Below are 26,086 nucleotides of genomic sequence, written 5' to 3'. Positions count from 1 at the left end.
TATAAATCAGAGATGATACAATACATTCACAAAAGCAATTACTTAGCTTTTTTTGTAGTAATTTGTGTATTTTAATCAGTTCCAAAACTACAAACATGTGCACATTAGGTTACAAAGTGGCTGCAAGTACAGTTTCCAAAATAAGTGAGCTTTAAGGTCTATGGGAATACTAAAATTAAAAACCCTGGCAAAATAGCAGTTCTTTATTTCCCCCACATACTCAAAGAAATCTAGCATTTTCAATAAATACTTTTAGTAAAACAAATACATCAATTGCAAAAATATGACCATGATAAATAAAACTACACAGATCAGATCACATTGTTTTTATTGATATTTAAATTACATTTCCGGTCTTGTTTACATTTCAAAAATACCAGCCAGCATTAAAGAAAATGCAAAGGAACAAAATTCTTAACAAATGTCATCAATACCAACAAATGTGAAATAACCAATTACTTAGCTTTCCAGAAATTTAACTTTAAGTTGTGTCTGCAACAGCATCGGCATCATGTGGGAATGTTAGTCGACCTCCTCGATGGTGGGTCCCGCGCCGCCAGCCCCTGCACTTGCACCTGCCCCAGGAGCAGCCCCACCAGCCCCGGGGAAGCCTCCAGGCATGCCGCCAGGCATACCCCCAGGCATGCCACCAGCTCCCTGATACAGCTTCGTGACAATGGGGTTGCACACTGCTTCCAGTTCCTTCTGCTGGGCCTCAAACTCCTCCTTTTCTGCCAGCTGGTTGGCATCCAGCCAGCGAATCACCTCGTTACACTTGTCCATGATGGCTGTCTTGTCTGCATCCGAGATCTTGTCCTTCACCTTGTCATCCTCTACAGTGCTCTTCATGTTAAAGCAGTAAGACTCCAGCGCATTCTTTGCTGCAATTGTGCTCTTCTGTTTTTCGTCCTCCGCGCGGTAGCGCTCTGCATCATTTACCATGCGCTCAATCTCCTCCTTGCTCAAACGTCCCTTATCATTTGTGATAGTGATCTTGTTCTCCTTACCCGTCGACTTCTCCACCGCAGTCACGTTCAGGATACCATTGGCATCAATGTCGAAAGTCACCTCAATCTGGGGGACTCCACGGGGTGCTGGAGGAATGCCAGTCAGCTCGAACTTGCCCAAAAGATTGTTGTCCTTGGTCATGGCACGCTCTCCCTCGTACACCTGGATCAACACGCCCGGCTGGTTGTCAGAGTACGTGGTGAACGTCTGGGTCTGCTTCGTTGGGATGGTGGTATTGCGCTTGATTAGCACAGTCATCACGCCACCAGCAGTCTCGATACCCAAGGACAGAGGCGTCACGTCAAGCAAGAGCAGGTCCTGGACCTCCTCAGACTTATCACCAGCCAAGATGGCTGCCTGCACAGCCGCCCCATAAGCCACCGCCTCATCCGGGTTTATAGACTTGTTCAGCTCCTTACCATTGAAGAAGTCCTGCAGGAGCTTCTGCACCTTCGGAATACGCGTCGAACCACCAACCAGCACAATGTCGTGTATCTGCGCCTTGTCCATTTTGGCATCGCGCAATGCCTTCTCAACTGGCTCCATCGTCCCACGGAATAGATCTGCATTAAGCTCCTCAAACCTTGCTCGAGTTATCGATGTATAGAAGTCAATGCCTTCGAACAGGGAATCTATCTCGATGCTGGCCTGAGTCGACGAGGACAGCGTACGCTTTGCACGCTCACATGCCGTGCGCAGGCGCCTCACTGCACGCTTGTTTGTAGTAAGGTCTTTCTTGTACTTGCGCTTGAACTCTTGCACAAAGTGGTTCACCATCCTGTTATCAAAGTCCTCACCACCCAAGTGAGTATCGCCGGCAGTCGACTTCACCTCAAAGATGCCGTCTTCTATAGTGAGGATGGAGACATCGAAAGTTCCTCCACCAAGGTCGAAGATTAGGACATTGCGTTCACCATGACCCTGCAACATGAAACATACTAATAAGAACATATAAAATTGTTGATTGCCTAAAATAGTTTTCACAAAAAAATCAAGTTTTGATTGTTACACATAAAAACTTGTTACAAAAGCCCCACAGTTCCTGAGAAAAAGGGTCCTATGCCACCCCCCCCCCCTTTTTCTAAACCAAATATCTTTGTTCAAACCCACCCAACCTCTAGAGGTACATCAAAGCATGCATACCGTGTCTTGTCGCATAATCATCGCACATTTTAGACTAAAATCAAGTTTGAAAAGTAAGAGACTTATGCAAAAAATTTGGTTAATTAAAAGTTATTCATAAAAACAAAACCCATTCATGGAAAGTACATTTATTTGAAAAGTGGAGTATACAAGTGCACTTCGAACAATTTAAACCATAAGTCATGCAACAAAAACCTTTCAACTTTAAATAGAAAAACCAAATCTGTGAACCAAATGCGAGCCTGAACTAACGCATAACTGTCATAGTATTCACTTAACACAAAAGAGTGCAGGCCGTCAAATGAAGTTAATTCGGCACTCAAGAGCGTGTGTTGCATGCAAATAGGCAGATATTAATATTGATATTAAGACCGTGTGCGCGCGCTCTACAGTCAAACCTCATTAATACAAATCCGCTTAGTACGAAATTTCCGTTTATGCGAAGTACTTTCACAGTCCCAGAAAATAAAGTATGCTTTCCTATGTTATTCAGTACTTTTAATATGAAATACGGTTAATATGAATTACGAAGTTGTTTTGATCCCTCAAGTAGCTGTTAAACTTGTATAAGTTAACAGTTAATACGAATTTCACCGCTGAAGTCTAAAGTAAATAACGTCTTCATAACCGTCATGTAAACAAACGTTTCTCCAAAGATATATGTATGTATCCTATGGCGCAAAATGGTCGAAAAACAAGATGAAAAGTTCAACTCTAGTGGCGTTGTTAGTAACTAAACTAGAAAAGATGCCATGTTGTAAACTGAAAACGAAAAAGGAAAGTACTCTATACGTTATTAATATTAGTCGTCGGAAGTGTACATACGTAGAAGTTTGAACAATCTATGGAAAAAAAGTTCTGATATTTCCATTGTTTACACACGTGTCTTAACCTCAATTTTGGGTAGGAGTTGTTTTGTAATATGACTGCGAAACGTAAATGCAACGACCTTACATTGCAAGTTAAAGTTTAAATTATTAAAGAAGTAGACAATGGAGAGAGAATGAAAACTGAAATTGAAGTTTGTATTATGATTTATTCTGTAAGTGTTGCATTGTGTTTGTTTTCTTCAGTGTTTACAAATTGTTATGCATGTAGTCAAACCTCTATAGTTTTTCAGGGGACCAACAAAAAAATTCAGTAGATGCGGACATTCAATAGATGTGGACTTCACTCTTAGATTTTGAAAAAATATTTCAACCTCAAAATTAGTGTCAGAAATAATCAGTTACTGGTGACTAAAGTTTAATCAGTTGAAAAAAAATAAAAATGGAAGTATTTTACTTAATTCAATTTACACTTGCAAAAAAAAACATACGCACAATAAATCTACATGGAAATTAAAGTCTTTTTAAATATCCTGAAGTCTGGAATATGTTTACTCATGTCAAATGTAGAGCTGAACTGAAGAAGCCGATTTAGCCAATATTTAGTTGAATCAGCATTTCTGCAGACTTACGATATGCTTGTTAATTTTCGGCCGATATTACTGAAAAACGAGAGACTGCCATAACCTAAACATCCACGAGTACCCTTTTCACTTTTTGTAGTACTGCATTCATTCAGATCGCATTATTTCTTCACATGTGCCAACCGTACATATAAAAATTTAAAATCCTTTTTTTTTGTTCCAATAATGTTCTTTAATTTTAATGTCATAAATAAATACATTGCCATCACGGTAAATATACATCTCGGTTGTTACGGTAACTATAGTACTAAAAATGTGGTAGCTATCGTGCTTCTGTAGTAAGTATGGTACATACAAAGAATTTTAGTTCTTTTTACGGTAATTATCTTACGATAACAATTGGGTTTGTACTGTAGTTATGGTACATCATATTTTTTCGTAAGTTGATGTTCATTTGTCTTGTCTTCATTGTTACTGCTCCATTACTTGGCTGCAGATTTAAGGTGATTTTTAAGACTTCTGTATACTATCGTTACTGTTTTTATGACTGCTTTTTTCTAAGAAATTGTTATTTTTGCAAAATCTTTATGGTTAAACGATCATCTATTATAATTTATAGTGACGGGACCACAAATTTTGTACGATCAATGCGGACAAAACGATAATTCGAACATCGGTACAAGCTGACTTTTTTAACCTTAGTTGCATGGCAATATTGCCGGGACCGTAGAAAGTATACGATAAACACAGACATTTGATACATGCGAGTTCGATAGATCAGAGGTTTGACTGTAGTGAAGCCAGCTTATACTACCAACAGTGTATATAATTTTCTTTTATGGTTGTAAATATAGGCATTTAAAGTTCAATCAATTTTTTTTGTCATATCCCAATAGTTTGGTTAATACAAATCCTCGTTATTACAAAGTGCTAAAATTATGGTCCCTTCAGGTTTGTAATAATGAGGTTTGACTGTATACGGAAAGCAACATAACCAATCATGAACGATGCCAACTAGCACTGGCTACATTTTTACATGTGGTTCACGGAGCGACACAACAGACAAAGGTTGTAACGTTTAAAATCATCTTTAAAAGAAAATTTACACATTAGACAACTTTGTATTTCCGTTAATAAAACAAGTGTTAATGTCCAAATAAATATTAAGATTTCTACTTCAAAATAAATCGTTTTATACGGGAAAAAACACCTACAAAAAGGCGCTCTGAATCTATTAGCGGAACCAAAAACATCATGCAATGTTAACACGAGAGGTTCAGATACTCCAGTTTCCAATTCATTACGTCGCTGCTCCACAACCAGGTACCCATAGAGCAGGTAACTTTCCAATTTGAGATTTACATTAATTACTTAATTTGAGTGTAATCAATGTAAAGTAAATGATTAACTATTAATAATTATAAAGAGTAAGACATGTAGTTTATATTCGTCATCCAATTAATAGTTAATTTTCTAATGTTACAGTTTATTTTTAATAATACAAAGAATTTTCATTATCAGGAGCAAGAAATAATTGACAAGATCTGGTTTCACAGCCTCCATTTAAATTAGTTTTAAACAGATAAAAAAATACCCAACCCATTAGTCCTCATTTATGATCATTAACTGCTTACCTTTAATTTTAGGTCTTAATAATTGTGAGTGTTTATGAATATTTATTTGTGTTAGTTACTGTACATTGTGTATGACATCAAATGCAAGAATTTTCAGAGTAACCACTAGAAATTGTGAAGTTTTAACACTAATTACGAATTAAAAAGATGGCATCGCAATGTTACAATTTTACACGATGTTACGACAGAACATGTTTTCAGTTGCCAAGCATTTAGCAAGGATTTGATAGAAAACTGGTGTCATTTTGAATTTACTTCGTGTATTACATGGGAAAATCTAACCCCAACACATTCTGACTAGGTATGTAAATATCTTTAAACAGTATTGTTTTATAAGTTTCACTGTACTTGAAATTGCATTCAAATTTAAATGCTTCCTGCCCTTCAGAATAGAGAAAACACTACATAGAATATTAAACAAGCTGCTTCTATTCCCAATGAAGGCCACCATGCAAACAATGTTATTTGACTAACTTGTCTTCAAAGACCTATACAAGGTAAATCATATACAACTAGAGGACAAAGAGTTATTTATTCCTAGAACATACAACCAGAGAAATTCAAGAAAGAAGAATATTAGCAATTTAACTACTGCATATTCAAAGTTCACACACTGAGAATAATTTTGTGCATTTCTCTACAGAACTAGTGTTGCTGGGATGAAGACAGCATTATTTGTCAGAACCCACTCTCCCATGAAAATAATGTTTGGTAGTTCCAGGCCAACATGTAAATAAGTGACTAACTGAATAAAAATTATTCAAATCCTGTGTCAGAAATAATGAAATTTAAATTGACACCCATACACTGACAGAAGTGCCACTGAGTCATGAGATCCAATTAGGCAAGATGATTCAGCAATGGTAAGCCACACTTCTACAGCATGGACATGGTTGAGAATCTACAGGCCAGCACCCTTCACTTGGCTAAAAGATTAGAAATATTGAGCTTAACACACCTTTTTGTCAAGGCCATACGCGATCGCAGCAGCCGTGGGCTCGTTGATGATGCGCAGTACGTTTAGGCCAGCAATGGCCCCAGCATCCTTGGTTGCCTGTCGCTGTGAATCGTTGAAGTATGCTGGCACGGTGATGACAGCACTAGTCACAGTCTTGCCCAGGTATGCCTCTGCAGTCTCTTTCATCTTGGTCAGCACCATGGAGCTGACCTCCTCGGGGAAGAAGGTCTTGGCCTCGCCCTTGTACTGCACCTGTATCTTGGGCTTTCCGCCGTCGCTAAGAACCTCGAAGGGCCAGTGCTTCATGTCTGCCTGCACTGTCTGGTCATCAAACCTGCGGCCTATCAGCCGCTTCGCATCTGCAACATAACCGAAACTGCCAGTCAGTCATGACCGACACTACCGCAAACTACAGCAACCAACAAGCACAAACAAATAGCATGGCCGACTTAATTCCATACCCACATGGAAATAAAACAATGTACCTAAACATATCAATATACAAATGTGATAAGTTACGAGTTTGAATGTTTGTTATGCAAGTCTTTCTTTACAAGAACAAGGTAGCATGTTTATCAACACAGGTTAAAGGATAAAATTTTCCAACCATTTTTATGTACCTTCCTGTGACCAACAAAGAAACATTAAGTATTAAAGTATGCTGTTGTTGCTCCAAATGCAAGCAATGAGGTTATGAGGTTACAAGCTCAAAAAAAATATTTCCATATGATTAAATAGTGTATAGGTAAGGAATTCACTAATGTACTCAAAAAACTAATGAACTTCATACTTTCGTACTACAATACAAATTAACCATGAAAGATAACTCATTTTTCTAATCATTTTAATATTAATTATTTTAATCATCCATCTCTGAAGATAACCAAGCAGTGAGATGCTGGAAGTACTGAACAATGAATTAAACACATCCTCAAAAGCTTTGTCTTTATAGTTATAAAAACACTTTTGTATAAAAAACAACTTACAACACAGGTAGCACAAATATATAATCATGAACAGCAAGCACAGGAAATACACACAAATCTGTAATAAATTTTCTTTGACTTTTCCCTCACTAAATTTAAATTTTTCTTTCGATTGACATTCTTTCAATTATTTTTTGAAAGAAAAAATTAAATCCCATTATCCCTGTAGCTAATTTAATTCTTTCTCCAATATTTCCAACAGAACTTTGCATACACCACTTAATAGTGGGATTTTTCCCGTCTGATATGATGCTACAAGAATTTTAAAGTAAAATTTTAAAATAAAATACAGTTTAATGTGTATGATGCTCAATTGTACCATTAAAACATTAATTTTGATTTTTAAAATATTGTAACGTTTTCCACCCCCGACTCAGGTTTGTTCGGGCGCCATTGGTTGTTGCACAACTCCCAACCAAATGGATTTTCCAGCGGTTCAGTGGTTACCGAGAAATGGCTACACAAGAGTTTGTCACATCACTTCCACTCAACCAACTCGCAACACGATCCAGTCCTTTTGCAGTCTCGCTTCCTTACTCCTCCCCTGTGCACCTTACACCCACGTTTTCTCTCAGCGTCCCATCCTCCATCTTGCCCCTCTTCTTCCTCCTCTGTCCCCTCTTCCGCCGGCACTCCGTATCCCTCCGCCACACTCCAAATGAGGGAATTTGAATTCACCACTGTTTAGTAAGCTCACTTATTCTTACAAAGTCTAATTTCAGAAAATGTTTAACCACTATTATTGACGTCCTAAAAGTTAGTTCACACGCAAAAGTTTCAAGCTAAAAAATAGGTGGATCAGGGCGCAACAAAGTAGTTCCTAGCCAATAACAACCCCCTGGCTGTAGACAATACTGCTATCAAAGTTGGAAGAAGTGGCTTAACTGCCATTTTATCAGGGCATGGGGGTAAGCTGCAGTCCACCTCACAATATGAATAACTAAAAATGGTTATGCAATAAGGAACAATTACCAATGTTATTCTCTTACCCCTAAAAAAAGGTTAAGAAATTAAAACATCTTCACTAGTAAGGTTTCTTCCACATTAACCTTTTTTTAGTTTTATTCTGCAATAGAGCCTCCAGTCTTTCATGTGATAAAAGTAATAGCTTTCGATCATGACTTATTATAATTGGTTAAAATATTTTGAAGAGGGGAAAAAAACAATGAAATTAAATACCAACTTCCACTATGAGTAAATCACCAGCAACCCAGTAAATCTTAAACGTGTCATGTAGCATTCTCTGTCACTGCAGAGGTTCACCAGTAATGAGCACTTAATGGTAATAGTGACAGTTTGGGCAATGCATGTAGTTTTTCAACAAAGCTGTAAACAGCACTCCAAAGAATTGCATTAAGTTATGCAATTTGCAGGCATGACGAGCAGTTATTCAACCAAGCTCTTAATTTCTAGACCAACTAATCATTCCTGACTGCTTTCAAAAATTCAAAGGTTTCCCACACTAAAAATATTTCCGGCTAATTAAAGGTTTCCAGCAATTTTCCAGTTCAGTGGCCACCCTGACAAAAAATTTTAACCCACCAATAATGGGCAACAATAATGATAGAATAGAAAAAATAACATTTGGTTTTGTTATAAATATCCTAGTCTAGAAGTGCTGCCATCTGTAGTTCATTGGTATTTTTTTCTAAAAAAAAATTCACTTATTAATTCCAATGGTAAATTCCAAGAATTCAAGGTCTCAATTTAAAATTTTAAAACCTGAAGAAAATTCTTAGCTCATACTTGGAAGCTAATTTTTTAAAACCAATTCAGTCGCAAAACTGGACTCAAAACTTCCATTATAAATAAAGGCAGGCTAGTTTCATCACTATCCAGTGAAACAAAGGGGTAAAGGAGAGAAAACTGTTAGGTAAGTACGTACTACCGTATTGGTCCGAATATAAGGCGACCATTTTTACATAAACGAGAGATGCAAAAATTGGAAGTCGCCTTATTTTCGCACCCAAGACGTCAGAACCGCAAACATTAGTTCCAAGCTGAAAGCTACAGTAGAAACATTGTTTAATAAAACGTTCACAATTTTTTATATTAACTAAAACGTTGTTACCTCACACGGAGAAAAACGATAAATCCACCTAATATTGCAGTAATTCACAATTGTTTGAAGTTGAAAATTAAAATATTTGTTCTTGAGTAAAAACGTGAATGTTGAAGCATCTCAAAATGGCAACCTTTTATTTCATAATTCATATTTGTACTTTGTGTACAATCGCGTGTTAACATTTACGGTAATTTATCTTCAGATTTTTAACGGTAATATTTGTACTAAAATATCACAGTTATTTTCAGAACGATTGTTTACGTTTACAAACATTTTGGATGTAATGTATGGAAATTCACGGCTGCCAACTGTCTTTCCACAATATTTCTTTGTTGTAAAACGAACATTGCCGAACACGCACGAAGACGCCATATTAACAGGAATTTGGTACGTTGCTTCAAAAGCTATTTTAATAATCCACTCTTTATTTATGTAAAAACCTTTCATAATTATAATAGATTATTCTTTCAAATTCATAGAACAGACTCTCTCTGTCAGAGAGTAATATGGCAAATATACGCGGTCACGTAACCGAAGTTATTCTTGGCCGTATGCTTCATCATGTCAGCTAGCCACTTGTTTTGTTCCGGCAAGATGCATTCTTTGTTTGCTTTTTTTACGTTTAACACACTACTAAATAGTAATACGCCTTGTTCTGTGGTAATATGTAGCTTAAGTCAAACGGAAAGTTAAATGCTGTATTTTAAGAGGGATTAATAGCCATTGTAAAAATTTTAAATTCGTAGATACAGTAAACTGTGAAAAATGAACAATCACACATCGGTGGAACGGCGGGGAATGAGCCCTAGACAAATAAACAGCTCTGAAGATGACAATTATGCAGCTTCATTAGAGTAAACATACGAAAAAATTTCTAGTGTAATACTTAAAAATGTAAAAATTTTCTAATTGTTTTCTTTTGACTTTTAGGGTAGGCCATTCAAACTTATTTTAAATAAGTAATGTGATAAATATAAATTAATTGTTATACATAAATGCAAAAACCATTTATCAACACAAAATGTATGTCTAATGAATTTTCACATTAATTTCTACCAAAAATTATTTTTACATTTGTTTGGCCTCCTGAAACTGCAGGTCGCCTTATATTCGGGGTCGCCTTATATTCGGGGTCGCCTTATATTCGGGCCAATACGGTAATTTCATCAGGCTTTAAAAAACAGGGAAAGAGAAAGGACCAGAAGACACCATCTTTGTTCAAGCTTTTGATAAAGGCCACGTGCACAGATTACTGAAGATGACTAGAGAGGCTGCTGTATCGTCCCAGGGAAGTCAACATTCAAAGAACAAATGCTATTTACTAGAGCTGGGCGGGATCCCGATTTTTCGGGAAATTTCGGGAATGAATTTTTCCCGAAATTATTCGGGAAAGTAATATTTCCCGAAAATGTATATTGATAATTTTTCTGATAAAATCACTGCGTAACCTATCTTTAGGTGTCTTCGTAACGGAACATAAGTTTTCTGTGATGACAGTAGAACCTCATTTTTACGTACCTGAGATATACGAATTTGCGTAATTAACGTATTTTTTTTACTGGCACCGTTATTTTCCCTATAGTTTTAATGCATTATTTTCCCGTTTAATGCTAAGCATTTCCCGCAATTAATGTTGCATTAGCGCTCCATTTTATAGCTAACCGTGACACACGTTTAGACGGAACAATAAAAGTAAAGCGAATTGTGTAAACTGTATTTAGTTTACTTTACTAGGTGCGTTGGTGGCCACGGCAATTTCTCAGCTTCGTTTGCCATTGTAAACATTTTTTTTTGTGCCACTTGCCAAGGTGTACCATACGGCCATGAGTAAAACGTTTGGTGATGTGAACGTTCAAAGTCTTGTAAATATGGCGTCTTCGTGCATGTTCGGTGATGTTCGTTTTAACAAATAAGAAATATTGCGGAAAGACGTTGGCGACCCTGATGTATATTACATCGAAATGTATTTGAACGTTCATAATTTTGGTGTTTAGGACAAACGACGGTGAAAGCAAAGATAGGCGTTGAGAGAAACTGTGGTGAAATGTTATTTCTAAATATTTACATATCATAAAGTTTGTCACCGATGCTGTTCCACACACAAAGCCGAGCGCCAGAGATTCAGGTTCCTTTCTCTACAGAACAAGATATTCAATGTATTTTACTCCGGTTTTAAAAGCATTGTGATATCTGTGTTGGCGAGTATTTTAGTGTGAAGTTTTTTACATAAGGTGTGTGTGTTTACGTACGTGAATTTCATCATGGAAAGTCGCCACACCAAATTAAAAACTCCTATCTGGTCTTTTTACCAAAAAATGCCAGATAATGTGTCTGCACAGTGTAAACAATGCAAAAAAGGTTTTAAAAACCAATTTTGGTAGCACATCTGGGTTGCTTCGACATCTGATGCAACATCCAAATTTGAAAAAAGAACTTGAACAGATAGAAGCAACACGGAAAGGCGGAAATATTGGGGAAAAAACTTTAGAACCAACAAAGAAGCAACTTCGCTTAGACGATGCTTACAAATGGCCTTCAACACATGAAAGGGCCATTTCACTGACGAACTGTATTGGGGAATGGATAGCTGATGCTATGTTGCCATACAGTACAGTGGAAAATCATAAATTTCAAAAAGTCCTTAAAATAGCTCAACCACTTTATTCAGTGCCATCTCGTAACACTTTTTCAAGAAGAGTAATACCTGAACTGTACAACAAAACAAAGGCAAAAATGTCTGAACATATTGCCAATGCAATAAGTTTATCCAAAATTGCTTCTTTATCATTCACTTGTGATTTGTGGACATCTGCTAGCAACGAAGCATTCATGTCGCTGACATGTCATTTTATTGAAGATTTTGACATGAAGAAGTACTGTTTAGGGTGTTACAGCTTTCCTGGTGGACACACTGGTGAAGCAATTAGTGAGAAACTAGTAGAGTGCTTCAATGAATGGGACTTAGAAAATGCAGGGGACAAAGTGGACATGTACATTGTGAGTGATAATGGACGAAACCTTAAGTTGGGACTTTCGCTATGCAAACTTAAGTTTACGCAGCTGCAGTGCTTTGCACATACACTGCAGCTTGTATTGCAAGACGCCGTTAAAGTAACATGCGAGATCAAAGAGGTACTGAAAAAGTCACGTTCTATTGTTGGACGATACAAACACAGCGCGCGAGCAACTGAACAGTTGCATCGAATTCAAGAAGAACTAGATCTGCCGGTACTAAACTTGATTCAAGACTGTCAGACAAGATGGAATTCAGAGTTTTTAATGCTGAAGAGATTGTTTGACAACAAGATACCTCTTTCTCGTCACTTACCAACACTGAACATGGACAATCTGCAGTTGAGTGAATGGAACCTTATTGACTCTTACATTAATATATTGCAACCATTGTATGATGCTACAACCCAACTTTGTGGTGAACGTTCACCATCAGCATCAATGGTCATTCCGGTCATTTTTTCTCTAAAAAATTGTCTGAAGGCCTACATCAACACCAATGCAAAACAGGGATGGGAGTTTGCAAATGAGGTACTTCTGGCTCTCCAAGCACGATTTCCATGCTACGATCGAAAAGAGCCATACTATACTGCAATGTTAGTAGACCCGAGGTTTTAGGCTGTTGTAATTCCAACGGAAGAAAAACTTTTAGCACGTAACCACCTGGATAAAAAAGTAAAAGAAATCACACAGGCAACGGCACAACCAGATATTGTTTAATTTATTTGTAGGCCTAGTTATTTTATTTATACAAAAGCCACTATAGCATTGTGTAAGAATGTGGTGTTTCTTTTTCTTTCAGTAACAACTGCAGGTACCAGTGAGTTGGCACAGAGTTCTACTTCTCTCTGGAGTGTTTTTGACGAACTTGCTGAGAGCGAATCAAGTAACCAGATCATGTCATCAGAAACTGATTGCTATTTCAGTATGCCTGTTATACAAAGAAGTGATGATCCCCTAAAGTGGTGGAGAGAAAAAGGAAAAGATGCGTTCCCTAACGTGTGTAAAGTTGCAATGCAGTATTTAGGCATCCCTGCAACAGAAACAGCAAGTGAACGTGTGTTTTCTTCTGCTGGGAACATTGTATCCCCCAAGCGTATGTCCCTTACCTCAGAACATACAGAGAAACTGGTGTTCATACACGAAAATGGAGGCATTTCATAGTATTGTTTATTTTTTCAAAATTTTTATTTTAATACTATGGCTTTTAAAAGTTAAAATGATATGGTTTTGATAGCCCATTTTTTAAATAAATTAATTTGCTTGGATACAAATTGCACTTTTAAATAATTCCCGTTCCCGTCCCGTTTCCCGAGGGAAATCATAGCTTCCCGCCCGAATTTTTCCCGAACCAAAATTACCTATCCCGTACAGCCCTACTATTGACCAATAGTTACAATAGTAGACACAAGACACAAAAATCTATTCAAATTTCCTTCCTTAGAAAAATAATTTCAAATATTGACCCAAACAGCAAAGATATCACCTCACCCACTTACCGAAGATGGTGTTGGAAGGGTTCATAGCGACCTGGTTCTTGGCGGCATCGCCGATGAGCCGCTCAGTGTCTGTGAAGGCCACATAGCTGGGTGTGGTGCGGTTTCCCTGGTCGTTAGCGATGATTTCGACCTTGCCGTGCTGGAAGACACCCACGCAAGAGTACGTGGTGCCCAGATCAATTCCTACTGCTGGTGCTTTGGCCATGTTTGGTTAGTGCTGCAACCAAATGCTAACTGTTAGCATGGATGGCATTACCCAGACAGAACACTTACTTCTCCAAGTTCCACATTATCTGCCTAGTTAATAAGCCTAATGACATTTTATGTAAATTTTTAACTACTTTCATTTACATTCTGTACATCCTCACCATCACAATAAGATATTATTCTACGAAAGACCCATTTTATAAACCTTCATCATCGTAAACAGTAAATTTTCTAAACATTTGAGACCATTAGACTATGAAAGGCTACAACATGCTAATAATCAAATGATGGATAAATATCAAAGTTAACATTAGTGCCATGAGAAAATCCATCCCAACACAGCAATGTTCACGTTCCACAAATGCAAAATTCTGGGTTTCACTCTTGCTGAGAATCAAACCAAGATTGCCTTGGTGGGAGTCAAGTGAAACAATGAAAACTGCATACAAAAACCTTAAAAATGACACGTTACTTCCAGGCATTTAATTACATTTCATGAGTGATTTTTGAAATCTACATAAAATTCTAAAAAAGTATGATGAAATTCATTTTTTTTCTACATTTATGTTATTACAAATGTATGTTGAAGCAAGATGTCAGTTGAATTTGGTTGCACATTACTTCCACCAAAGGGAAACTTTGAAGGGCTTTAAATTCCTAACTAGAGCAATATTTCAATATGAAAAATACAGGGTCTTATTTTTGTCTGACGATATCATGTACCAAATTTAATCCAAATCTGAGATGATGGGGTGGACAATGTATCTTGGCTGGATGATCTGGCATGCTACACTATAGTCCTAGCATGGTGCCCACGAAAAATTGCAATAAAATTTCAAATTTCACCAAATAATTTAGAATGATTTAGTTTTTTTTGCCATTTTGACAACAAAAATACAGCCTCAACCACTCCCATAGCTTGTTTAGGATTATAATTCAAACTAGCAAAAGAGCATGAAATCCCTCCCCCTCCCTCAAATTACTAGCACTGAGGAATTTTCCCGACTACTCCACATTTCAAGAAATTCCCAACCTTCCAAAATAAGAACATCCTGCATAAAAATCTCTTAAATTTCATGTGTCTCAGATTTTCTGCAAATAATAACATTCAGAAAATACGTTTTCAAACCCTAAAGAAATTCCTCATTTACCCTGAAAAAAATACCAGCATTTCTAAATTTATACTGGGTTCTGAGAAATCAATTTACATGTTGCATTACAATACCTGTGCATTGACACAGCCACTCCTATTTTTTTTTGCTTTCCAGGGTGAATTTGTGTGAATTTGTGTGTTTATGTTTTCGAGAACTTAGTCAAATATTGAGATTTGGTTAGCTACATTAAAAATACTTTCACATGTTTTAAATGGTTGCTTAGGAATAACCAATTTGCAATATTGCTATCCTGACCTAATCAACCAATTACACATTTTTAATATAGCTATACTAACAAAATCGGTAAATATGTAGAGTAGCGGTATTTGCGAAAAAAATTTTAAAAATCCCAAAATACTTTTGTTATATGCTCTTTAACTTCCTCTTTTCATTAAACCCGCCAGAGATAAGAAATTCCAAATACTTTAGGAGATATTGCCATTCTTATTTTGCAATACAAGACCTGTGCAATCATTCGACCGCCGCCATTTTTATTTTGCCGTGTGTTCGTGAATGCCTAATTAATTAAAATGGTCGATTAGGTCAGGTCAGTTACATTATAAATACTTTCAAACTAAGCAGACAAAAATAATGTGAATTAATTTTAATGGTTGTTTAGTTTTAAAGTAATTATAATGTAACTGACCTGACCTAACAAACCGGGACAAAGGATGAACAGTAGGAACTCACGTAATTTTGGTAAATATTTACAATCGCGGTAGATGCCAAAAAAAATGCTAAAAATCCGAAAATACTTTTATTCTATGCTCTTTCACTTCCTCTTTTCAAATCAACCGGCGGAGATAAGAAATTGTAAATACTTTAGGAGATATGGAATTTTTAAATTTTGAACATGTAGTGTAGCAGTATTTGTGAAAAATAATTCTAAAAATCTGAAATTACTTTTATTATATGCTCTTTCACTTCCTCTTTTCAAATCAACCGGCGGAGATAAGAAATTCCAAATACTTTAGGAGATATCGAATTTTTAGATTTTCATCACAATACCTGTGAATTCAGGCGGCCACCATTGTTTCTTGTATACGAGACGAGTATGATTTTTTTCCGCGTAGGTGAACCGACCATTGTTGCTTGTTTACGTTTATGATTTTTTATTTTCGCGAAGTAGGTAGAACGACTACATCATTTTCTACTAATGGCAAAGGAATGTACCCGCCTCTAACGTATGCGAGTTTTTAACGTTTCAAATTTTAATGTTTTATTTGTTGCACAAGTAATAAGTAAAAAAATTACGCGAGTTCCTACCGTTCATCCTTTGTCCCGGTTTGTTAGGTCAGGTCAGCTACATTATAAATACTTAAAAACTAAACATCCATTAAAATTAATTTATATTATTTTTAATGTCTGCTTAGTTTTAAAGTATTAATAATGTAACTGACCTGACCTAATTGACCATTTTAATTAATTAGGCATTCACGAACGGTAAATCAAGACGCACATAAAGTTCTGCCATTCCAGATTACACCCGAACCATTTACCTTCGGCCAACCTCGGTTTTATTTATTAATATTTATATTTCTCTGTTTATTTTAATGTAGCTATACTAACCTAACTAACCGTCCATAGTTTTTTATTTTTAAAGTATTTTAATGTATTTTAACATAACTATAATTAAAGTATTTTCAGATTTTAATAGATACTCCTAAACAAGCAACAATGTAGTCGTTCACCTACGTCGCTGAAAAAAAAATCATACTCTTCTCATAAACAAGAAACAATGGTGGCCGCCTGAATTCACAGGTATTGTGATGAAAATTTAAAAATTCAATATCTCCTAAAGTATTTGGAATTTCTTACCTCCGCCTGTTGATTTGAAAAGAGGAAGTGAAAGAGCACAGAATAAGGTAAATATTTACAATCGCGGTAGATGCCAAAAAAAATGCTAAAAATCCGAAAATACTTTTATTCTATGCTCTTTCACTTCCTCTTTTCAAATCAACCGGCGGAGATAAGAAATTCCAAATACTTTAGGAGATATGGAATTTCTAAATTTTGAACATGTAGAGTAGCGGTATTTGCGAAAAATAATTCTAAAAATCTGAAATTACTTTTATTATATGCTCTTTCACTTCCTCTTTACATTAAAACCGGCGGAGATAAGAAATTCCAAATACTTTAGGAGATATCGAATTTTTAGATTTTAATCACAATACCTGTGAATTCAGGCGGCCACCATTGTTTCTTGTTTACGAGACGAGTATGATTTTTTTCCGCGTAGGTGAACCGACCATTGTTGCTTGTTTACGTTTATGATTTTTTATTTTCGCGACGTAGGTAGAACGACTACATCATTTTCTACTAATGGCAAAGGAATGTACCCGCCTCTAACGTATCTGAGTTTTTAACGTTTCAAATTTTAATGTTTTATTTGTTGCGCAAGTAATAAGTAAAAAAAAGTACGTGAGTTCCTACCGTTCATCCTTTGTCCCGGTTTGTTAGGTCAGGTCAGCTACATTATAAATACTTTAAAACTAAACAACCATTAAAATTAATTTATATTATTTTTAATGTCTGCTTAGTTTGAAAGTATTAATAATGTAACTGACCTGACCTAATCGACCATTTTAATTAATTAGGCATTCACGAACGGTAAATAAAGACGCATATAAAGTTCTGCCATTCCCGATTACACCCGAACCATTTACCTTCGGCCAACCTCGGTTTTATTTATTAATATTTATATTTATCTGTTTATTTTAATGTAGCTATACTAACCTAACTAACCGTCCATAGTGTTTTAAAGTGTTTTAATGTAGCTAACCTAACATAACTATAATAAAAGTATTTTCAGATTTTAATAGATACTCCTAAACAAGCAACAATGTAGTCGTTCACCTACGTCGCGGGAAAAAAAATCATACTCGTCTCGTAAACAAGAAACAATGGTGGCCGCCTGAATTCACAGGTATTGTGATGAAAATTTAAAAATTCGATATCTCCTAAAGTATTTGGAATTTCTTACCTCCGCCGGTTGATTTGAAAAGAGGAAGTGAAAGAGCACAGAATAAAAGTATTTTCAGATTTTTAGCATTTTTTTTGGCATCTACCGCGATTGTAAATATTTACCCAGAATAAAAGTATTTTCAGATTTTTAGCATTTTTTTTTGGCATCTACCGCGATTGTAAATATTTACCGTAATTTTTTTTTACTTATTACTTGCGCAACAATATCCAAATAACAAATAAAACATTAAAATTTGAAACTTTAAAAACTCACTTAAGTTGAGAGGCGGGTTACTCATAAACAAGAAACAATGGTAAACGCCGCATGAATGCACAGGTATTGTGATGAACATTAAAAAATTTGATATCTCCTAAAGTATTTGGAATTTCTTATCTTTGCCGGGTTTAATGAAAAGAGGAAGTGAAAAAGCATATAATAAAAGTATTTTCGGATTTTTAACATTTTTTTTTTAAATACCGCTACTCTACATATTTACCACAAAATCAACCATCCAAACTTTATTAAAGTATTTTTAATGTGGCTCTAATATTATTAGAATTGCTCGTGCAAGAGGCAAACTGTAAACTGAGAAACTATTCAGTCCTCTGAATACTGAACTAGTTACTGCACTACAATGTAATTCCCAAGCAAGAATTAAAATCATTTTACAGTATATTTAATGTAGCTATACTTAACCTAAATAAACATCCACAATATATTACATTGAAATTCCGTTACAATGTACTTCAGAATAACGTATCTTTCAGTTCAACGTATGATTTTAAATTCCCGCTCAAAACACCAATGTAAACAATGCAAAAATATTTCACTTTAACGTTAAAAACGTATCCTACCTTTCAATACAACGACCATTCTTTTCCAGTTATCAGGAAAATTTTACATAATAGTTACTTATTTTGCGCAGGGGTTCTTTAATATAAATGTACATTACGATTAATTTATATCACTTTCAAGAATCGTTAGCAAGTACAAAACGTAAACAAACATTGTATCGATTCATAGAATCATAGTACAGTATAACGCGCCATTCGTCCTCCGTGGATCACACACTAGTGCACGAGACAATCTAAACAATCAATTGCTGTCTCGCCCCTCTACAAGACAATTGTTTTTAGCTGCGCCATCTTTTGATTATTTATGGAGCACGTTTTAAGTTTCAATTACCGCAGACACGAACGTTAAATAAAATTATATTTTAAATTATATACAAAATAGAAAATCCAATAATGTTAATTTTTGCAGGTTAATTTTTAAAATGTTTGGTGTCGCAACATGGCCGACGCGCTTTGTTTTGCCACGAAGGTCGGAATGTTGCCTGGCACAGCCATGTTCGACGCTCGCTACTAATGTGGAGCTATGGTTATCTATGGATGAGAGGTTTGTTTACGTTTGACGTGGCACGCGGAAAACAATATTGTTGATTGAATATTTTAATCAGGATGGATGGGCAAAAAGATAAATGCAAGCAGTTTACTTTGAAGGAAAATGTGGAAATTTTAAAAGAAGTTGACAAAGGCAGGAAAAATGCAGATGTGGCACATTCGTTTGGTTTGGTTCACACTACACTGTCAACAATAATAAAAGATCGCGAAAAAATTATTAAACTGTATGAACAGTCATCTTTATCTGATGGTCGCAAGAGACTTCACCTAGAAGATGACCAGGGAATTCTATCCCAATAAATGTACATATTTGCAAAGTAGTTTAACCCATTTGTCATTTTGTGTTCGACAGATATAAATTTTGTGTATGTAGGCCTAGAATTTAGGCTACTGTATTAAGTTCGATAATTTTTTTTTATTTAATTCTTCTTGTTTTACAAATATTTGCTTCCAAGCTAATGTAACTTTTGATCCCCTACTACTTTATTTTTTAAAATTCAAAAATACGTTTTAAAGGTAACTTTCAGAATAAAGTACTTTCATTAAAGTTGAGGCTTTATTGATGTACTTTATAAAGAGATTCTACTGTAAAAGTATTTTTAATGATGCTAACCTGAATATTCTCAAAATATAACAAACATATTTGTTGTAACAACATGCACAAATGCAGCCTCAGAATGGACTGTTGTGAATATTAAGTTTGCATATTCTAAGATTCTCCATGTACAACAGCATAAAAAAAATTGTGGCATCTGCATCAATACACTCGTATTATAATGTAAGCTATAACTACGAGATTCCTCAGAAAAAGTTGGAATATAAAAATACCATTTTCAAGATATATAGAAAAATGTTTCAAGTTTCTGAATACAGTATTTTCCTAATACTAATGATTGTGTCGCAAGAAAATTACCAGAATTTCTAAAGAAGCACATGATCAAGCTGCCGCTCTGCTAGTATCAAGAAAATAGGGTGGCAACAGGGACAGGAATCTCTCCAGAAAAACAATGATTTATCGCGTCCATCAGAAAGCAGAGTGATTCACAATCGAATACATTTTAATTTTAATGCTGCCAACAGACCATAAATCTTAAATACTGATGAAAATGTATCTTTTATACCAATAATGATCATAAAAGTTAAGCACTTAATAAAGAATTAAACTGTTTTCACACTTCTATTAAAATATTTACAATTAAAAATATGTTCAACGTATGTTAACATTTAATGGAAGAAACTTTAACACTTAAAAACATTTAGGCAGCAAGGTCGGCGGTAATAGGTATTCTGGTCCGTCAGTAGTAGTATTACAACAAAAATCAAGCAAGTTAAAATTAATTAGTTAATTCCATCCATAAAACATAGCATTATAAAGTAGCGCCTCAAAGGCACTAGAAAAAGTACAGAACGTCAAACATTATAAGGAAAATGTAACATGGCTAGTTCCAGCATTCTAAAATGGCGATTACAAGGCCTAACCAAGGACGTTATATAATTAAGAAATAAACATTTTCATAAAGGTTTAGTAGGAATTCACGTTCCATTATAACGGCAAAACACACACGATCGACGAGAATAGTACAATCTTTAATTACTTTTAACTAAGTACCAAATATGTATTTTATAAGTCTGTACAAAATGGCTGAATTTTGAATGCAGTGGGATTTTTGCTTTAAAACAGGGAATACGGCCTTTACGCAAATCGCAAGACAAGAAAATATAACACATAAGGACACAAAAGTAGTAAAAATTAAACTTAATTCTCCAGAACGTTTCATGGAGTCAAATACGCAGCATTATTAATAAAAATTCAAAAAGTGAACACCTGTTCACACTAATAACTTCCCCAAATTAAAGTATCAACCCACCACGTTTAAAAATATGAACCGAAAAAGTATTCTGTACATTTACAATTCACAAAGCGTTATGACTCGAAACAAGAATGATGTACCACGTTGCTACAATAAATTGCCACAATTATCGAAATCATTAAGAGACAATATCATACGAATATACAAATTTCCCGTTACATCCTACACATCTAAATCAATTCCAATTGTTATACAGCAAATAAATCCAACCAAACATACCTTGAAATATATTACAGACAAAACTCGAAGAAACTTCTCTTAACTCGTGTTACAGTATGGCGTCTCTTCTCAAGATTAATTCTACAATGGCTAATGCAGTCACTTATGAAGGATGATACGCTGATTTCTGGAAGGTTCTTTGCGAACAGCCAATGGCAATGGCCCTTACTGAACGAGAAGTCACGCGCATTGCGTCACCGCTCAATACCGCGAAAAAATTATTCCAGAATGTATTAGCTGCTTCAATCATTATTTATTTTAAAACCACATAAATATTAATCAATAAATTTTTTAATAAAAGTATTTAAAACAACTTTTATTACTAAAAGAAAACTGACATAAATAATTAGTTTTGTTTCTTTCGCCGAAATCTACATTTCAGTAGTAGGTGTGGTACAAGTGCAATCAAATAATATATTTTTGTAAAGTATTTACAACCACTACGAAAAAAAAAAATTGTTATTTTACTGTACAATTAATCGTACTGTGATAAAGGATGATGAAATATTTGTTAAATGTATAATTTTACCAGTAATATAAAAAAAATTATCTTTCGGGTTCATAGCCCCATTTCTATTGTCACTATACAGTTAAGTCATATGTAACCTTCCAATCTTGTTTACACACACTCCGTCGATTTACAATATAGTGCAATAAAATTCAGTTTATCACAAACACCCCGTCCGCTAAGATGGGAAACAATATCGAACCTACCTTAGCAATTATTCTAGAGAAAATTTAAAAAATAAAAAATTTACACTTATCTGTAGAGAAAAATATTAGATTAAAATAACAAGTTTGCCACCGTCCGGGTTCTCGTGTTCGAGACCGGGCGTGTATCCCAGCGAGAAAACTGGTTCCGATTCAAATAGTGTTTCAGGAGGGCGCCAGGTTAGCTCAGCGTCTAAACAAATTTGGGTTTGGTGGGTGTGTTGCACTTGCGTGGCCCGCCAGGACCATTGGCGAAGTTCGTGGTTTGGGTGGTCCCTAGCTGGTATCACATCACAGGCCCTGTGCAGCATAATACACTGATTCCTAGCTGGGATAGGGAGACACAATACAATAACAAACACGAACTCGAGATTTATACTGTCGATGACATGTCGCGCACGGAGTGCGCGGATTGGTCGTTTAATCGGCTGGACAATTACAGTCGCAATTACACTTACAGTACACTTGCACGCCGTACAAGGAATTACTCTTTAAAATTACACTTGATTACAAATGAGTGCTCTGACACACTGTCACTAGTTTTAACCCTCACGCCAGCCGAAGTTAAGGGGGAGGCTGATTGGAGACGGCCAATCCCGAAAATAGCTAATTTGGCGGTGCCCATATTAACCTGTGTGAACCGCGGCCCGCAGTTAAATTGTCGTAGCCACAGATATCACCCCCCGTAATTTAGCTTGTTATGTTCTACTCTCGGGTCGGGGTTCAGGCCTTGTGGCAGGGGGAAATTATCACTACCTGTGCTACAATGAAAGTTCGTCAGTTTGTGATAAAATGTTTTACATAGTCTTTCACACACTCCCTTTACATGGGCTGCGCGCGGCTCAACACCCGTTCTCTCCGTGGAGTGAAACTCGGCTACACGTGTTTTGGTGGGCAGGCACCAAGTGCAAGCTGCCCCCGTGGTCTCGCCATACGTGCGTTTGAAGAACTTATTAGGCCCCTCCTGAATGATAGCGAACAACAAAGTCAGTCTGATTGCCAGCGCCGAAAAAGTGAAGTCCGTCTCGTTGCGGTATGCCCTTGTCCGCCGATACGTGCAATGTCTGAATTCGTGGAAGCAAGAAAAACACTTACCTATATACAATTTAACTATTTACAATAATGATAAACCGCGTAACCCGCATGGTCGTGAAGTCTCAATCCCCCTTGACACAATCTCACCCGTCGGTGCTCTTGGCTCTGCGTCACACCGTGCGACCGCCTCGTCCAGCCGCCGGATGCCAACTGCCCCCTCCTCCTGCGTCTCTGCCTCTCCGCACGTCCTCCCCCCACAACGCGACACGTGCAGCGCTCGGAGAGATTCCGGGTGTTGGCCTCAGCTTCGACGCCCGGTGACAGTTAACATAAAATATCACATGATATTTTAGAAACACGTATAACAATAATTACAAAAGTTTACAGAAAAAATAATACATAAAATAATATACATGACACATTATTAAATATAAAAGTATGTTCCTTAAATTACACAATCACTGCACGGAGCAGGGGAGGATCAGGGGTTGGCGCAGCATAACGGACTTTATGAGCAGGGGAAACACTTGGGTCCACGTCAAAATTAGGTACAAAGCTTTACACGTAGCTGTAGTCGGTGCCTGTGCACTCGACATTGAATAAAAGTTCATTGGTAGCGTAAGTCGGCCCGTGCCATAAGGTGAACTACCCCGTGTAATGTCTCGTGCGGGGAGCTTAAAGTTAAGCGGTTGGGTTAGGCCCTACACCGTAAAAGAACCGGGGATGCACGGGGAGTTTACGTAAATGAAGAAAATAGGTTTGGGCATGATGACTATAATTACCAGAAGTACTGCTCAGTGTGGAACAAAGGATAATGGCTCCCTGTGGAACACACGTCTGCCCCATACTGCGAGTCGCTCGGTACTGTCGTTTGCCCTTGGCAAGAGGGAAGGTCTCAGCGTTCTCTCGCATCAAAGTTGCTAAAGAACTGTTATTCGGAATTTATTTCAATAATAATAAGCTGAGAGCAGCTCTAAATTCATACATTAATTATTTGACGCCAACCGCCTGTGATCCCTCTGGATCGCACAGCCGTTACGTCCCAACAACACTTACTCTTAAGTGCATCGAACACGCCCGAGCATGATGTTCGCCGAGTGAGTGATAGTGCGCCACCACGAAGACCAAGTCGACAACAGCGCCCGGCCGGGTGTGGCAATGCGCTAAATTAAATCAGTAATTCTTCTTTTTAAAACAACAAATTTAATAACAATTAAAATATACTGTAATAATGTGAAAATGATGTACAATTGTTAAATGATCATGTTATGTCAAATATATCATTTAAGTCCAAAACTGGTGGGAGCTGTTTTCCCTCACTTCACGTGTCTTGTCGCGAGGGTGCGTGGCGCCCTCGCGTAAGTTGCCGTCGGAAGCTCAAAGGGGTCAGTCGCTCCGCGAGCGCAGAGCCTACAGTTTTCGCACCACGTCCAGATGATCGCAATAGTTGTAAGTTTATCCAATCTTTTTCATTCAGCTTTGCGCCCGACCCCATCTCAGTCGTACGTATTTACGTGCGGCTCTTAACTTAATTCTTTTAATCCCAACAGGGATAATTTCAACTTACTACGTAATTTTCACGTCGTAACTCTGACTTGAGTCATACGCAGTTTCCAGGCTTCGAAGCCAGTGAATCATTATTTGTCAAGGGCTCCTAGCAAGCCTCGTGTGTCATGTACTAACTCTTAAATCTACGTGTTTATGATTTAGTTTATTTAACTGTGTAATATACATTGTGAACCTGTAATAAGTGGCTGTGTCTCGTATATGTTCTCATCTAGCCGAGCTTATGTACTTTTCGAAGCATTCACATATTGTAGTGGGTTAGATTGCCAACACCTTTAAGAACATTTATTTATATAGTGCAGTATTACATGTGAACGTCACTCACTGCATAGATCGTTGCAGCATATAAGCTCCGCGATAGTTTGCCACATCCTTCATGTCGGTAACGGCCACAGGATAAATCATTACATACAATTTTGCCATCTGTCCTGTTCGCACGCATCGTCTACATATACACTATAATTAATTAAGGCTGAAGGCAGCAAAGGAGGCACTCACAAACTCATTATGGTAATTTCACAAGTGAGTGACTCGGGCACTCTTGCGTCGCACTTTTCTTAGGCGGGGGTTTTAATTAATATTGAAGTTACTATTAAATTATGTTTGATTGTTAATGAACTGGGGTCGAGGTGTTTAATTAATTAGACAAGGGCCTTGGTTCTACCTTGGCAACGGAGGCTCTCCTGACTCGGGTGGGCCATGGCTAGGGATGCGTTCCGTTAGCAGGGTCGGATACTGGCGGGTGCAGGTCGGGCTTTGGGTGGCCTTCGGCTGGACGACGTCAAGTTATTGACGCAGTCCCCTCTACCTCTGACTATTTTGACCTGATTTTTGCTTGGGTTCGAGATCTCAGGGAGGGTTCGGCCTTGTGGCTAGAGGTAGGGGTTAACGCAGTAGGGCCCCCCGTACTGTTATGGCCACTCGGGACGCCTGAAGAAGAACACAAAGTTTCTGGAGAGTAGTTGATGAATTTATTACGGCACAGCCCTATACATAGTGCTGCCCGTTCTGGCCATAACGTTTTTCCCGACGCGACTAGTCAAACGCGCAGCTCACTTCCTCAGTGGCGGCTCACGATTTTAATGCGCGTGAGGGGCGGACTTGTACGCACAATGCGGCGGTTACAAAATACACTCTAACATGACGAATTATACCTTTACGAACAAAACACTTCACTATTACCTAACACTTAATAAACTGGGCAAGTGGCATGTAGGCCCGTGTCTCTGGCGACTCTAC

At 37.0% G+C, this 26,086-nt stretch overlaps 1 protein-coding gene across 1 annotated transcript; it reads right to left on the bottom strand.

The window, feature by feature from the left end:
• Positions 1 to 311: 311 nt before the first annotated feature.
• LOC134527806 (heat shock 70 kDa protein cognate 4) lies at positions 312 to 22,375 on the bottom strand. The gene is made up of 4 exons (XM_063360755.1): positions 21,536 to 22,375; positions 13,717 to 13,933; positions 6,155 to 6,513; positions 312 to 1,929 (listed from the first exon to the last, which is right to left on the bottom strand). Exons 2-4 carry the CDS (start codon positions 13,919 to 13,921, stop codon positions 523 to 525), a joined length of 1,971 nt encoding a protein of 656 aa, XP_063216825.1. The 5' UTR covers positions 13,922 to 13,933; positions 21,536 to 22,375; the 3' UTR covers positions 312 to 522.
• Between the last annotated feature and the right edge of the window lie 3,711 nt (positions 22,376 to 26,086).

The sequence above is a fragment of the Bacillus rossius genome, chromosome 1, assembly GCF_032445375.1.
Source record: "Bacillus rossius redtenbacheri isolate Brsri chromosome 1, Brsri_v3, whole genome shotgun sequence".
In the NCBI taxonomy this organism is placed as follows: Eukaryota; Metazoa; Arthropoda; class Insecta; order Phasmatodea; family Bacillidae; genus Bacillus; species Bacillus rossius.
Note: the sequence above shows the minus strand (reverse complement) of the source record. Positions and strands in the feature narration are given on the sequence as shown.

Excerpts from the sequence above, each read along its gene's own strand:
- LOC134527806 (XM_063360755.1), bottom strand. The coding sequence starts at position 13,921 with ATGGCCAAAGCACCAGCAGTAGGAATTGATCTGGGCACCACGTACTCT. Across the intron at positions 6,514-13,716 it reads CCCTTCCAACACCATCTTCG|ATGCGAAGCGGCTGATAGGC; the intron begins GTAAGTGGGTGA and ends GTTATGTTGCAG. Across the intron at positions 1,930-6,154 it reads CGTATGGCCTTGACAAAAAG|GGTCATGGTGAACGCAATGT; the intron begins GTGTGTTAAGCT and ends TTCATGTTGCAG.